Below are 17066 nucleotides of genomic sequence, written 5' to 3' on the forward strand. Positions count from 1 at the left end.
TGGTACCTGATTCTACTTCCACCATTGGGTGGTATCTGATCCCACCATTGGGTGGTACCTGATTCTGGGGGGATAAAAACAAGGGTCTGTGGAAGGCGAAGGCTTTTTGCTGGAACTGAGGCTGAGACTTTGGACTTCAGTCTTGTCCACCGAATAAAGCTAATATTTCCACAAGCCTGACTGTCTGCGAGCTGTTTACCCGCCATTTCAGAACCATTGGCTGGACGGGGTGTCAGACGTGTGCTCCGTGCTGGAGGGGAAAGACATCCTCCAACCCTCCATCAGTCAACCTCTTCAGGGGCTGACTTGCAACAAAAAAACAAATTTTTTTATTTATTTATTTTTTGGTTTTTGGGCCACACCCGGCGGTGCTCAGGGGTTACTCTGGCTGTCTGCTCAGAAATAGCTCCTGGCAGGCACGGGGGACCATATGGGACACCGGGATTTGAACCAACCACCTTTGGTCCTGGATCGGCTGCTTGCAAGGCAAACGCCGCTGTGCTATCTCTCCGGGTTTCTCACTTTTTTTTTGTGTGTGTTTCTTTTACAAGTCTTTTATTTCAAAATGAAATGTCAGTAATACAAGGAAGAGCTATTAATAAGGAACTGGTTTCAGTATTGATTGAAAGAGGAGTTTGAGCCTCAGTTGTTGACTGAGAAATTTCCCTCCCAAAGTAATCCCCCTAGTTTTAATTTGCTTTCTTTAATTTTGAAGGAGATGGACGAACACATGCGGAGCATGTTGCATCACAGGGAACTTGAGAACCTGAAGGGCAGGTATGGGAATTGCTGTCTTCTGTAAGCTTGTGAGGGGTGGGGGTTGAATGCTGATGCTGTCAACTTATTTGAAAATAACCACTGGACATGAGTGTTATGGCATAGAATTGTCTTCAGAGCAAGGAAGTAGATTTTTTTCTTTTTTTTTTTTTTTTTTGGTTTTTGGGCCACACCCGGTGACGCTCAGGGGTTACTCCTGGCTATGCGCTCAGAAGTCGCTCCTGGCTTGGGGGACCATATGGGATGCCGGGGGATCGAACCACGGTCCGTCCTAGGCTAGCGAAGGTAAGACAGGCACCTTACCTTTAGCGCCACCGCCCGGCCCAGATTTTTTTCTTATTGGTATTACAAAAGAATGTCTATATGCTTTATAGATGCGTAGGAGTCACAGACGTCTAGCAAAATTATAACCAAAGGTGGATTGACATAAATTAGCTTTTTCACTTGTCAACTTTTTTGTTCCTACACCAATCTTGCAGCTGGGTTATTTCGTATTGTTACCTTAGCAATGTTGCAAGATACTGCCTGTTATAAACTTCCATGGTTGCTATGGCAATCTTTACAGTCCAGTTTCTGCTTCAGAGCAGCAGAGCACTAAATCTCACTAGTATAAAGAAAATCAAAAGTGCCTGCATTTTTGAACCCCAGCATTGCATATAGTCTTCTGATGATTACCACTAGGTGATCCTTGGGCAGTAAGCTCTGAGCACTGCCAGATGTAGCTCAAAAAAAAAAAAAAAAAAGAAGAAAGCCTGTCTAGAGTACAGGTGGAGGTCGGGTGGGGAGGAGGGAGATTTGGGACATTGGTGATGGGAATGTTGCACTGGTGATGGGTGGTGTTCTTTACATGACTGAAACCCAAACACAATCATGTATGTAATCAATGTGTTTAAATAAAAAGAAAAAAAGATTGTGGAGGGAGAAGAGGGGAATACAAAAAAAAAATAAATAAAAGACAAACAGCTCCCCCAGAATAAATATTGTACTACAATGTTATAAAATAAATGAGGCCAGTTCATCTCATTCTTGGGAGAGAAACTCATTTTTTTTTTTTTTTTTTTTTAGTTTTTTTGGGTCACACCCGGCAGTGCTCAGGGGTTACTCCTGGCTGTCTGCTCAGAAATAGCTCCTGGCAGGCACGGGGGGACCATATGGGACACCGGGATTCGAACCAACCACCTTTGGTCCTGTATCGGCTGCTTGCAAGGCAAACGCCGCTGTGCTATCTCTCCGGGCCCGAGAAACTCATTTTATCATGACTATTGGCATATTTTTCTGTAGTTGGTTTTTTTTTTTTTTTTTTCCTCAGTAGCAGCTCTCTGCACCACATATGGTCTCCCTAGCAATACCAAAAATACTTATTATATTCCAAGGTCACAGCAGGTAGGGTGTTTGCTTTGCACGGGGCCAACCCTGTTTCATTCTCCAGCATCCCAATGATCACCACCATTCCTACCATCTCCTGCCATCCCCTGAGCCAGGTGTGGCACAGGAAAAATACTAATTCAAAATAATCTGAGTTTACATAAGAAATATGAGCGGGGCCGGAGAGATAGCATGGAGGTAAGGCATTTGCCTTTCATGCAGAAGGTCATTGGTTTGAATCCCGGCATCCCAAATGGTCCCCTGAGCCTGCCAGGAGCGATTTCTGAGCCTGGAGACAGAAGTAACCCCTGAGCGGTGCCAGGTGTGACCCAAAAACCAAAATTTATATATATATGAGTTGACCTTACAAGTATTTATTTTAGCATTCAACCCCTTCTATTTAAGGGGAACATTTTAGTAATTATTTTTTGTGGGGGTTCTGGAGGCCAAAGGCCTTGTGGTAGTAGGGAGACCATCTGGTGCTGGGAATCGAAGCTGGAGCTCAGTACATCGTCATCAGCTGTTGAGCCATCTCCCAGCCCCATATTAATACTTGTTTTATCCTATGTTAGATACAGTGCCAACAAGTTTTATATGATTTTCTGACATCAGTTATAGGGGAAAATTTAAGCAGGTAGGATGGGAAATCAACTGGCAAAATTATGCAAAAACCAAAACAAAAGTTTTAAAAAGCACTTACAGACTTGTAACATTAGTTGTTACCAAGTGGTCCTCATCACAAGTTTGTAAAGTAGGAACAAAATAACTAGCAGTTATTACTTAATTTTTTTTCTTACTTTATTTGTGATTAATTTCTTGGGATTTCATATTTAATTACTAATATTAAGACTGTCTCAATTTCTATTTGTATCACTCTACTTTTTAGTTGTGGTCTGGTTAAGAAATGTAAATTGTTTGTTTTAAATATTTGAATGTAATATAAGTAATTTGTCTTATTTGGTTTATATTATGGCCATTTGGAGTATTTCTTTATTTTTCCCCTAATATATTTGTTCTGATATGCTGCCTATAAATAGGTTTTACAGATAGATGTTGTTAAAAAGGCACAAACCTTTATTTATCAAACAGCTGTTGTGGTATACTTAGGGGACAAGCTTAGTAAAGAAAAGGTTATGGATAAAATATCTCCAGGCTTTGTATTTCATACATGAGAGGAAATTGTGTGGGAACAGGATGAAGCTAATTTGGGCCCTTCTTTAAGCACTGAAGAAATTATTTCCTTTATTAGTCAAGAAGTAAAGCAGTAGTTTTTCCCAACAATTATATAGCTATGAAGTGGTATCTTAGCTAATTATTGATAATCATAAAATTATTATTTGCTCTTTTTTTTGTTTGTTTTTGGGCCACACCCGATGATGCTCAGGGGTTACTCCTGGCTATGCGCTCAGAAGTCGCTCCTAGCTTGGGGGACCATATGGGACACCAGGGGATTGAACCGCTGTCCATCCTAGGCTAGCGCAGGCAAGGCAGGCACCTTACCTCTAGCACCACCACGCAGGCCCCTATTATTTGTAGAGTTTTAGCATGCATTGCTTACTAAACTCTGCATATTGAGGAAGACTGATTGCAGAATATGTATAATATTGGTCCCATGATGTCTCCAAACTGATTTGACTAGTCTTTTCACTTACCATAAAAAAAGTGAATTCGGAGCCGGAGAGATAGCATGGAGGCAGGGCATTTGCCTTGCATGCCAGAAGGACAGTGGTTCGAATCCGGGCATCCCATATAGTTCTCAGAGACTTCCAGAAGCGATTTCTGAGCGTAGGGCCAGGAGTAACCCCTGAGAACTGCCAGGTGTGATACAAAAAGCAAAAAAAAGAAAGTGAATTCCAGTTTTCCTCCCCTATAACAAACTGATAAATAAAATGTGCTTTAACCTACCTGTTCTTTCCTTTTTTTGCTTTGTATTTAAATTAAAATAATTTTTTTTATTTTAGGCTCCATGATTTACAATTCTGTTAATGTTGGGATTTCTCGCATAGAATATTCCAGCACCACACCCTCCACCAGAGTGTCTGCTTCCCTTCACCATTGTCTGTTCTTTTCTTTGATAAATGTGGATGCTTTTTTCCTTTTTTTCAGTTTTTTGTAAATCTTACCTTTAATATATATATATATATATAATTTATTAGTGCTTGTTTGGGGACCACATCACCCATGCTTAGGGCTTAGTCTTGGCTCTGTGCTCAGGGATCACTTCAGGCAGTGCTCAGGGAACATATGTAATGCTGGGGTTAGGGTTAGATCAGCTGCTTATAAGACAACCTGTGCTTGGTCAGTTTCTCCAACCCACTATTGCCAACTTTTGATGGTTTTTGGCATTAAATCTTATGCTACCTGAGCCCTTTTGGGTTGAAATTTTTTTAGAGGGGGCCACACTCAGTGGTGCTTAAGGTTTACTCTGTTTAGGGATTATTCCTGGGTTGGGGAAATTGGTTTGGAGGACTATAGGGATGCTATGAATTGAACCTGGGTTGTCCACATGCAAGGCAAGCATCGTTATTTGTTACACTGTTGCTCTGTTCCCTGACTAGGATTTCTTTTTTCTTTTTCTTTCTTTCTTTTTTTTTTTTTTTTTGAATAGGATTTCTTAGGGTGTTTTTATTTATTTTGGTTTTTTTTGGGGATGATTGTGGTTTTCCAAGTGGTGCTGTGGAAGCCTGGGTGCCATTTCTGGTGCTACTCAATCAACTGGGCTAGGTAGAACCTGAGGATGCAGTGTTACCATGGTTCTTCTGTGCTGGGGGCCTGCAGGGTAACACCTATTTTGTGGAGCCATGTGATGCTGGGGGTTGAACTAGAATACTAGTGTTTGGCCCTCTGGAGGTGTTTCTGTGTGAGATAGTTTGAACCTATGGTAATCTTTCTTACAAGGAAAACAGAATTTTTTTTTTTTTTGGGCCACACCCGGTGACGCTCAGGGGTTACTCCTGGCTTGGGGGACCATATGGAACGCCAGGGGATCAAATCACGGTCCCTTCTAGGCTAGCGCTGGCAATGCAGACTTACCTCTAGCGCTACCGCGCCGGCCTGAAAAACGGAATATTTTAAAAAGCTGCTTGAGGAATCAGGGAGCTTAAAATGTGAGCAAATGCTTTGCATACAGGAGGCCTGGATTTGGTCTGGCACTGCATGTTTTACTGAGTACTGATCTGGGAGTAGCCAGGTGTGGTCTCCAAAATAAAACAAACAAAAGTTCAGTGTGATTATCTATTATGTAGGCAAAATATACTTGTGCTCTGGGGGCTGCAAACTGCATTTGTGATAATACTGTTGATTTTTTTTAATGCTGTTGATTTTTAACAGTTAGGCATTATCTCTACTTTTAGAAAATTCACTGTGGCCTTCTAGTAATGTCTTTAAAGAGGATGGGATTGTAATAGTTGGAAATTGAGAAAAATTTCTATGCATTTTTAGTATTGAGTAGAATTTAGAATTTATTTCCATGGTACAGCCATATATAATTTTTTTTTTTTTTTTGGTTTTTGGGCCACACCCTGTGACGCTCAGGGGTTACTCCTAGCTATGAGCTCAGAAGTTGCTCCTGGCTTCTTGGGGGACCATATGGGACGCCGGGGGAGCCGGGGGATCGAACCGCGGTCCGTCCTAGGCTAGCGCAGGCAAGGCAGGCACCTTACCCCTAGCACCACCGCCCGGCCCCATAATTTAACCTACTCTAATCTAAATTTTTTTTTATTTTCTGATTTTTGGGCCACACCCAGTGGTGCTCAGGGGTTACTCTTGGCTCTGCACTCAAAAATTGCTTCTGGCCCTGGGGATCTTATGGGATGCCTGGGATCGAACCCAGGACCATCCTGGGTCAGCCACTTGCAAGGCAAACGTCCTACCGCTGTACTACCACTATCTTGGGCCAGGAATGTAGTCTAGCGGTGAAACAACTTACCTTGCACGTGTTAGATCCCAGTATACCTCCCCTTCTACTTTGTCTCTTTCTCTCTCTTCCTTTTTCCCTTCTCTCCCTCTTATACACACATGCACACAGAATGAACTAAAACATTTTCTTATTTTCATGAGTAACAGTTCTAACATGAAAATACAATTGTTTTTTTCATTATATATGTGTGTATGTATGTATATATATATATATATTCTAGGTCTGTTACATTTTTCAGATTCTTTGGTACTGTTTATTGAGGATAAATCTATCCACATGTATTCAACTTTATTTTGCTTATTTCTTTTGATTCTTGGGTACACAACTGTTGTTGCTCAGAGCATACTCTTGACTCTGCTCTAGGATAACTCTGGGTGCTCAAAGTCTATATGTTAGGGACTGGTGTCAGATCAGCTTTATGCAAGGCACATGCTCTAACTGATTGTACAGCCTCAGGATTATATAAGTATTTTATGGGTATACCTAGAGGTGCTTGAGGGATGTAGTAGCTTAATTAGGGGATCAAACTCAGGACTTTGCACCTACTAGGCATGTGCTCTATCACTTGTGTTATCTCCCTAGTTTTCCTATTAAGTATTTTTAATGTTATATGTCGCTATGAGAGAGAGTTTGTTGTTCCAAGTTAATGTTCACTTTTAATGAGCTACTGTCATTTTAATTGATTGAGAGAAGACTATTTACTGGGAGAAGCTTGAGGATTCTTTAGATTAGGGTTACAAGTTGAGTGAAAAATTCGCACAGTATTACATGGAATTAGAGTGTTGATATTGGGTAATTGGGTAATGATATTTTCAAGGAACTTGGTTAGAATTTACTAAAAAGAATGTTAAAGTTTATATTATACTCAGTTTATGGCTTCAAAGTCCCCAAAGTGAAAAGAATGATTATTTGCTCCTTTTCTGTGATGCCACTGCCATGCCAGTGTTTTTTATGTTGCAAACTAAACATCTTTTTTGTTTTGTTTAATAAACTTATTGGCCATTGCCTATGCTTTGTCGCCTTAGACAACATGATGTTCTGCTTAACATGGTGACTGGAATTGTGCAGCATAATAAAAGCTTTTAATTTTTTTTTAATCTACTTTCTGGTATCTGTAGCAGAAGCCATCTTCTAGGAAATGAAGTGCTTAGTTTTGAGTCTCTTTCTGGTTATGTGATGCAAAATCTGCTCTTGTCATGCAATTTGGAGATGTGTGTGTGTTGTGTGTTTGTGTGTGTGTGTGTGTGTGTGTATTTGTAGATGTATTATCAAAAAAAAAAAAAAGCAAGAGTTAGGAGTATTTGGATTGTTGAATGAGTGTAACTGAATCCTTTACTGTGCTTATGGCCTTGAGTGTTCTCAGCAGAGGTTACATAGACTAGTGAACCCATTACGGGGTTCCGAGGTAGTTACCGAAGCTCTGCTAATAGGTTCAGTACTTAAGTTCTTAAACTGAATGAGTATGAAATTTATTATTAAGTATATAAAGTAAAAGAGAAAAAAACCAGTTGTATTTCTTAGCTCAAAACCTGGTTTTGTTTTTTTCTATACTCTAGCATTTTTGAAATTTGAGAAAAGCCATTTGCCTCGCGCAGCTGTTAACTTCCTACAACTGAAATGCTTCCCATTCCCTTTAAAATAAACTTTCCTGAGCTGAATGTGGATCAGAGGTATCACCCTGACCAAAAAAAAAAAATCCGCTGAGACTACTCCTATCATTTGCCCCGGGGTCCGGAATCTTCACATTCTGGGCAGAGTTCCAGCCTTTTCTATTTAGTTACTGGTTCAGGATTGGTTACACCACTGCCTCTTATCTCCTCCCCTTAGTTTTCACTGGAAGAAAGGTTTTGAGCCAGAGATTAAATGTAGGCTCTGTTACCAGGCTTTCCGAGTGCAGCTGGCACCATGGGTGTGCTCCAGAGCAACTTCTGTTTGCTCTGAGCCCCCTGCCCTGCCTCCCCTTTCACCATGTTTCCTCTGGCAAGATTTTAAGTACAGCAATTCAAGAAGATTTCTCCTCCTAAACGACATTATTTCCAAGTGTTTTGCCTCTTGATTGCTGGAAAATAATCTTAAATTCATTTCAAAAGTCACCTTTGAACAAACTTACTGAAAGTGATGAAAGGAGCATTGAAATTGATGATCACTAAGTTTTCACTGTGCCTACACGTGCAGTATCTTTCAGAGGAAACTATAACAGATCTGGTGAGTGTGCCATGCCAGTGGGGAGCATTGAATGTCCTTCATCTCCCTCTTTCCCTAGGGACAGTAGTCATGAGTGCCGAGTGTGCGGGGTCACAGAAGTGGGTCTTTCTGCATATGCAAACCACATTTCTGGCCAGTTGCACAAAGATAACGTTGATGCCCAGGAAAGAGAAGATGATGGAAAGGGAGAAGAAGAGGAAGAATATTTTGACAAGGAACTCGTTCAGTTAATAAAACAAAGGAAGGAACAAAGTCGGTGAGTAATGCTTTTTTTTTTAAAAATCTTGTCAGAAACATTGAGAATATACTTTACACGTTCACATTTTTAGCCTATATTTCAAACTAAGCTTATTTATAAAGTTTAATTTGAAGTTTAGAGGCGGTGGAATTTTTTTGGGGGGGAGGGTTGGGACCACACCTGTCAATGGTGCTCAGGGGTTATTTCTAGCTCTGTTCAGAAATTACTCCTGGCAGGCTTGGGGGCCCATATGGGATGGTAGGGATTGAGCCCAGATTGGCCACATGCAAGGCAAACGCCCTACTCGCTCTCTCGCTTGGGCGCCAGGAATGTTTTCTTGAACCATGATACTATACTTCAAAAAAGTCAACTTGGTTTTATACCAGCATAAAAGCTAGCTATTGCTGTTATATACCTGAATATTTTACTACAGTGATGAGAACCATATTTAGAACTTGTTTCCAAAATAATTTTTAGATGCCAATAAATAGTTTTTTAGTAACCACATTTTCTAGTGGAAGGAGCATTATTTGGTGCTTCAACCCAAATTTGATGAAAAGTTTATTACTTAGTGTTTTAGTGAATATTTATTGAATAAATAAATGCATATTTTAAATTTGACAGTGTCAAGACCATTTGAGCAGTGATATTTTCTGCTTATACTATATAATTGCATACCTACATCTGTAACTTAGGTATCAGTTTTTCTGATTTTATCATGCTGATTTGTTGCCTAATAGTTATGAATAGAAGAGAGATGGAATCAAATTCTGAGTGAAGTTAACTTTTCAAGTTTAAATCATAAGAGATAGTTCAAATACTAAAACTATTTCTTGAACGTAGTTATACTTTATCTGTACCTCATTTCTATTTATAAATTGAAGCTTTAAATATCAGTGAAAAGAAAGTACTTTTTAATCATGCTGAAAGTTATTGAACAAGTCCTGGAGGACATTTTCTCAGTAGCAACATAGTTAGTTCTTAAATAATTTGTTAGTCCTTCAAATGACATTCTTACTACTTTCCATTTACTCTTTCTCTGTTTTGGGGGTTGGAGCCTGTAGGAGATTAACTTAACTTCTATTTTTGTTCTTACACATTTGTGCCATTATTAGCTTATCTGTGAAAATGAATAAACATTAAATCAGGATAAAAGCATCTCAGTAAATTAGATCTTCATATAATAGTTAATATATTCCAAACAATCTGATGTGTCTCTATTTGTAAAGTTACCTACTGATTTATTTATTAGACTTTTGTTTGTTTGGCTGGTTTTTGGTTTTTGGGCCACACCCGGCAGAACTCAGGTTATTCCTGGCTCTGCGCTCGGAAATCCCTCCTGGGAGGCTGGGGGACCATATGGTATGCCGGGGATTGAACCCAGGTTCATCCCAGGTCGCTGTGTACAAGGCAAATGCCCTACTGCTGTGCTATCGCTCCAGCCCCTTATTTAGACTTTTTTATTACCCCTTCATGATTTTTTTTGGTGGAGCTCCATGAGATTTCTTTCTTTTTTTATTTTGGTTTTTGGGTCACATCCGGTGATGCTCAAGGGCTACTTTTGGCTATGTGCTCAGAAATCGCTCCTGGTGTGTGGGACCATATGAGACCGTTATAGGTTAGTGCATGCAAGGCAAAAGCCCTACTGCTTGCGCCACCACTACAGCCCCTCCATGAGATTTTTAAATTTAAATTGTTCTTTCTGAATGAAGTTGTTTAGCTGCAGGTTATTTATTTTTATTTTTTGTTTTTGTTTTTGATTTTTGAAGTAGAGAGGACACACCAGATGGTATGCAGTTATCTTGCTCTGCTTTCAGGCATAAATCCTAGTAGAGCTTAAGAGAACCATATGGGATGCCAGGGGTTGAAACCATTTGGCTTTGTGCAAAGTAAATGCTCTATCTGCTGTATCATTGCTCAGTCCCTAGCTGTGTGTTTTAGCTGCATGCTATTAATCCCAACTCTAGCCTTATACTTTTTACTTTGTAAAGTGACTGTTACCCAATTCTTCCATTTCTGTGTTAACTTAGTACAGCCAAATCAGAGATCTCAACAAATGTCCAAAGTTATACACTGTACAGAAACAACAATAAAGCAGTTTGGTGAATAGTGTTACAAAAATCCTACAAGTGTTATAATAATACTAGGAGACTTAGCATGACTTGTAAATTCATGATATAAGTGGGTAGTTTTAAGTAAATTAACTTTTAATTTTTTGTTTGTTTTGATTTTTGGGAGTGATCTTCTGTCTCTGCACTCAGTAATCACTCTCGGTGGTGCTTGAGGGACCAAATGGGATGTCAGGGATTAAACCTGTGTTTAGGCAAGCACTTTACCTGCTGTATTATCCCTCTGGTCCCTAACTTTTAGGTTTGTGAGAAAGGTATAAGTCCCAATCTTATATTAAAAATATTACATTGGGGCCGGAGCAGTGGTGCAAGCGGTAGGGTCTTTGCCTTACATGCGTTAACCTAGGACGGTCCGTACTTCGATTCCCCCAGCTTCCCATATGGTCCCCCAAGCCAGGGGCAATTTCTGAGTGCATAGCCAGGAATAACCCCTGAGTGTCACCGGGCGTGGCCCAAAAACCAAAAAAAAAAAAATCTTATATTAAAAAATTAAAAATAATTTTCTAAGGGCCGGAGAGATAGCATGGATGTAGAACGTTTGCTTTTCATGCAGAAGAACAGTGGTTCGAATCCCAGCATCCCATATGGTCCCCCGAGCCTGCTGCCAGGAGCGATTTCTGAGCCTGGAGCCAGGAATAACCCTTGAGTGCTGCCAGGTGTGACCCAAAAACCAAAAATAAATAAATAAAAATAAAAATAATTTTCTAGGTGAGTGGTCAAGCTCAGCTTGCCATCCCCTATCAATGCTTTGAATACTCAGTGTTCACCTTTGTGTGCCACTTGGTGCCAGGAATGAAATTTGGACCTTGTTCATGCTGGCACCATATCCCTAGAATCTTTTATAACATTAAGTTCAGTATTTAGCTAAGATTCAAATTCAAGTAAAATTCAGTGGTGGGAACTCAGTTACAGAAATTTTGTTTGGGGATTTTTTTTTTTTTTTTTTTTTTTTTGTGGTTTTTGGGTCACACCCAGCAGTGCTCAGGGGTTATTTCTGGCTCCACGCTCAGAAATTGCTCCTGGCAGGCACAGAGGACCATATGGGGCGCCGGGATTCGAACTGATGACCTCCTGCATGAAAGGCAAACGCCTTACCTCCATGCTATCTCTCCGGCCCCTTGTTTGGGGATTTTATTCTATCAGGTCTTAGTACTTAAGCACATAGATTTAGATCAGATTGCTGAACTTCAAACCACTTACTGATTCTCATTCTTTAGGCAAGTTAACTTAATCTCTCTAATCCTAATCCCTGGTTTTCTCATCTAAATAGTAAGTCTAATACTGTTTCAGGGTTATAAAAATAAAATAAGGCAGGGCCGGAGAGATAGCACAGTGTTAGGACGTTTGCTTTGCAAGCGGACCCAGAACCAATGGTGGTTCGAATCACAGCAGCTCATATGGTCTCCTGTGCCTGCAAGGGATGATTTCTGAGCACAGAACCAGGAGTAACCCCTGAGCGCTGCTGGATGTGGCCCAAAAACCAAAACAAAATAAATAAAATAAGGCAATCTGTATAAAATACTTGTCATGATAGGGCTGACAATTAGTACTTAATCAGTTTACATATTGTTTAATTTTTTAGCACCTGTCACATGCTAAAAACACTTGATAGGAGGCATTTTTTTTTTTTTTTTTTTTTTTTTGGTTTTTGGGCCACACCCAGCGGTGCTCAGGGGTTACTCCTGGCTGTCTGCTCAGAAATAGCTCCTGACAGGCACGGGGGACCATATGGGACACCGGGATTCGAACCAACCACCTTAGGTCCTGGATCGGCTGCTTGCAAGGCAAACACCGTTGTGCTATCTCCCGGGCCCGATAGGAGGCATTTTGTAGAGTGAAATGTTTTATCAACTTTCCATGATGTTTACTTGTATTTATTCATATTTCTGTGACTAATTGTCTAAAATAGTTCAAGCAGCTGTAGCTTCTTTATAGAAATCTCTAGCTCATGGCACTGAATATGGGCACCACTCATTAGTATTTGCTATTTTGTGCTTGCTTGTGCCCTTATTCCCATACACCCTTTAATAACTGGCAAAAGATTCCTTTCATCTCTGGGGAACATGGTTCAAAGGTTTGAGCACATGCTTTGTATATGGAATCTGGGGTTCTGTCCCTAACTCTGCATGGTCCACCAAGCATTTACTGGATATAGTAGACCTCCCTTCCCTACCGCATCCCAAATACGTTCCCTTTCAGCACTAACAGTTATTGAGTATGTGCTTGATCCAAAGTGTAGTAATGAAAGTGATAGTCAGAAGTAAAACATTAACATTTAAAAGGGCCTGAGAGATAGCATGGAGGTTAGGCGTATGCCTTGCACATAGAAGGACGGTGGTTCAAATCCCGCACCCAGTCCCCTGAGTACTGCCAGGTGTGACCAAAAAACCAAACACTAAAAAAAAAGGGGGGGGTTAAGAAACTGGGAAATTTAGGAAGAATTTATAACTAGAGAAATCATTATATTAAGATGAACTGGACAAGTTGGGTTTTTTTTTTTAACGTTTGGCCATGCCCATTTGCCTATTTGTGCTTTCTCCTGACTATGCTCAGGGATCACTCTTGCAGGGCTTTTGGGATTGTATGTGATAAGGATTGAACCTTGGTTGGCCATGGGTAAGACAAGCATCTTGCCCATTCTACTGTCTCTATGAAACAACTACCAAATAAAACTCTTTTCACTTTATTAAAGCTGTGTGGTGTAAAATAAAAAGTAGTTGATAGGAAACAGAGTAAGCCAAGTAAAACAAGAGTAAGAAAGGTAGGGTAGTCTTTTGGGGAGGAAGGGTATGACCTCAGCAGCACTGGGCCTCAGGTATACGCCTCACCATGCTGGGCAGGTGGCATGGTGTTATGGTAGATATGGGCCTTTTGAGTGGGCATGTTTTCCAGCCCCTAAAAGTATCAGTGTTACTTAATTTTTGTTTAATTTCCACACTGAAATTATGAAATATGAATTTAACCTCATTTAAAGAGATTTGATTAAGCATGCTTGATTTTTTTTTTTTTTTTTGGTGCGGCCTCCCAAATGGTGCTCATGTGGCCTGAGAATTAAAAGCAGGTTGTACAGACCAGTTTGGTGATTGGGGCCTCCAGGACCACATCTGGCAATGCCCAGAGAAGTACATGGTTTGTTGGATTGAATAGGAGTCAGCCACATGCAATGCTGCCTTTACTATTATTTTGATTTTTGGGTCATACCTGGCAGTGCTTGGGGGTTACTCCTGGCAAAGTTCATGGAACATTGTAGTGCTGGTCCTCGAACCCAAGCCTTCAATGGAGTTGGGCACACTAGCTCTTTGAGTTATCTCTGTGGCTCAGATGAATTGTGCTTTAAAAGAAGCATAATTATTTCTTTAAATCACTAATAACAAACTTTCTTTTATTTTTCCAGACAAGAGGAAGCTTCTCACAGCAGTCAAGAAATAAACTCAGATGACAGGCGACCCCAAAGGAGACGAGAAGACCGAATCCCTTACTCAGAGAGAGAGAGTTACAGTCAGCCAGCTTGGCATCATCGGGGGCCTCCTCAGCGGGACTGGAAATGGGACAAAGATGGCTTCAATAACACAAGGAAAAACAGCTTTCCACATTCTTTGAGAAATAATGGTGGACCAAGAGGCTGCTCTGGGTGGCATAAGGGTGGTGCAGGAGGCCCCTCAAATTGGTTTCATAGCCATAGTAATTCTGGAGGTGGTTGGCATTCGAATAGTGGAACCTTAGATTGGAATCATAATGGCACAGGAAGAAATTCCAGTTGGCATTCTGAAGGAACAGGTGGCTTTTCCAGTTGGCATATGAACAACAGTAACGGAAACTGGAAATCCAGTGTGCGTGGTACAAATAGTTGGAATTATAGTGGCCCTGGAGACAAATTTCAACCAGGCAGAAATAGAAATTCTAACTCTCACGTGGAAGACATGACTATGCAATGGAACGGTAAACCCAAGTCAAATAAATATAATCAAGAGAGATATCATTGGCAACGGCAAGAAAATAGCAAAGTTGGTTCAGTCGCTGCATATCGAGGTCCCTCTACAGGGTTTGCCAGTGATAAATTTCCTTCAGAAGACTTATTTGACTTCAGTTTCGAGCAGTGGGAAAGCCAAACCACTAAACCAACAGACATGGCAGCTTCCAAAAGCGGTGGGAAGAATGGCACTTTGGCGAGGGAGAAACAACATCGCTGGGCTCCTTACCGATCTCAGAAGACTCTGGATCTACAGGTTGCAATAAAAGATGTCATTGGGCAGTCAGAAGTGAAAGACAAGCCTCTTTTTGATTTTAGCCTGATAACCATGGGAGTGCAAGAGCCTAAAAGTGATGAGTCAGCCAAGAAAACATCATCGTTGAAAACACACACAAAACTGAATACTGAGTCTCTGCCACACAGGTCCACTTCAGACCATGCTGCTTCCACTGGGGTGGCACAAGACTGCCCCATTACAGAAAAACCCGAACAATCGCAACATTTAAACAAGTTAAAATCCCCATCTCTTTCCATCCCAGTTACTAAATCAGTTCCTCCGAAGCAAAGTTCAAAGAAGCCTTCAAGACACACCAAAAAGCATTCTTTTTCTCCTGAGAAACACAGGGATTCCTCAAGCAAACACACTGTGGAAGATAATCATGATGCCACCTATATCTCCAAAAAGCGGGGTTCATGTCCTCGTGTCTCAAGAGGGAAGGAAAGTACATTTGGTATCCAAACGGAACTCGATGGAAATTTAAGTGATACCTTAGAAAAAGCCAAAGACGGGCCACCGTGTCCCGAATCAATGCAAAATCCACTTCCTAGTAGTGCCTCTAAAAGGAATTGTGCAAAAGCAAGTAGGAATGTCCAAGAATCTGAAAAGGGTTCTTTGAAAATTGAGTTTCAGGTTCACACGTTAGAGGGTGGAAGTGAAGGAGAGAGATCAGACCCAGAAAAGCTTGGGACAAAAATGAAAACCCCAGATTCTGCAAGTACAGAAGCTTTGTCCTACACCACTCTGGCCACTGATGAGAAAGAGGGTAATGATGCAAGCCTCAATAAAGCTCTCAAACAATCCACTTCCCCGTGTAATTCAGTAGTGCCTCAGAAAGACTCTGAGTTACAAATGACATCTGTAGCCAGCCCCCACTCTGACTTACTGTTGGACCTGAAAGCCCCCATAGAAGATGGCCAGGTTGATGAGACTGTTAAGTCTCATGTATCTTATGAAACAGAAGGTTTTGATACTACTGGCTTGGATGTAGATCTTCAGAAAGGTGAGTTAGGCCAGCCCTCGGGCCCTCTCCTGCCTGAGCTAAGCAAGCTGGGCTTTCCTGCCTCACTCCAGAGAGACCTAACTCGGCACATCAGTTTGAAGAGTAAAACTGGAGCACATCTTGTAGAACCAAATCTCAACAGTGCTCGCCGCATCCGCAATATTAGTGGTCATCGGAAGAGTGAGACAGAGAAGGAGTCTGGGCTCAAGCCAACCCTCCGGCAAATTCTAAATGCCTCGCGTCGAAATGTCAATTGGGAACAGGTCATTCAGCAAGTGACCAAGAAAAAGCAAGAGCTAGGCAAAGGCCTGCCCAGGTGTGTGCCTCTTTCGGTATGCATTTTCCTTTTAGAATCAGCTTATAGGGCCTTTTTCCTTTTAGAATCAGCTTATAGGGCACAGTGGTAGGGCAAACATTTGCCTTTCATGCGGCTTACCCAGGACAGAATCGGGTTCGGTTCCCGGCATCCCAGACCCTACCAGGAGTGGTTTCTGAGCACAGAGCCGGGAGTAACCCCTGAGTGCCGCTGGGTGTGGCCCAAAAACCAAAAAAAAAAAAAAAAAAAAAAATTAGAATTAGCTTATAAGCCCATGTCCAGATAATCCTGCTTGTTATGTTTAATTAAATCTTTACAAAAAATATATGTGTTGTAGATATCTGGTTCGAATATCAAAGAGTGACTGCTTCTCAATGACAAACGGAATAAAGTGCTGTTACGAGGGACTGCAAGTTTAAAAGCACCTGATTCTGAAATATAAGATGGGGATAGTAAAACATCTTCAAGCTCAGCATTTTGTTCACAGGGATTGGAAAGTAACAGCATAGAAAGTATTTGTATATAAATCTTTTTCTAGCATTAGGTTTTAGTAAGTGGCACATTTTTTTTTTATAACTCTTCCTCATTGCTTTTCACTTAACCTAGGATTAATCACCCTTCTCTATAAGCTTTGAATACATGGTCACAAAATGCTTTCTCTTTATAATTTTGCTTATTCAGGTTGCATAGAAATAACAAAATATTCTGATTGCTAAGGTAGCATTTAATGCAGTTTTGCTAAGCATGTGGAAACCATTATGCTGTATTCTTATAATTAGTACTCCAAGTTTAAATTTCTGTTCTTGTTGAAATCACATTGGCTGGCATGTTCCCTTTTCTTTCCTATACCTGTATTATTGGGATTCT

General features: G+C 40.8%; 1 protein-coding gene across 1 annotated transcript in view; it reads left to right on the top strand.

Annotated features, from left to right (window-relative positions):
• The window catches only part of ZNF106 (zinc finger protein 106), a 63267-nt gene that overhangs the window by 18959 nt on the left and 27242 nt on the right, over positions 1 to 17066 (top strand). Inside the window, exons 3-5 of the mRNA XM_049781505.1 lie at positions 716 to 777; positions 8325 to 8522; positions 14028 to 16199. Coding sequence (XP_049637462.1) covers positions 716 to 777; positions 8325 to 8522; positions 14028 to 16199 — 2432 coding nt within the window. The remainder of the gene's footprint in view (positions 1 to 715; positions 778 to 8324; positions 8523 to 14027; positions 16200 to 17066) is intronic.

This window comes from Suncus etruscus, chromosome 10, assembly GCF_024139225.1.
Source record: "Suncus etruscus isolate mSunEtr1 chromosome 10, mSunEtr1.pri.cur, whole genome shotgun sequence".
Taxonomy (NCBI): domain Eukaryota; kingdom Metazoa; phylum Chordata; class Mammalia; order Eulipotyphla; family Soricidae; genus Suncus; species Suncus etruscus.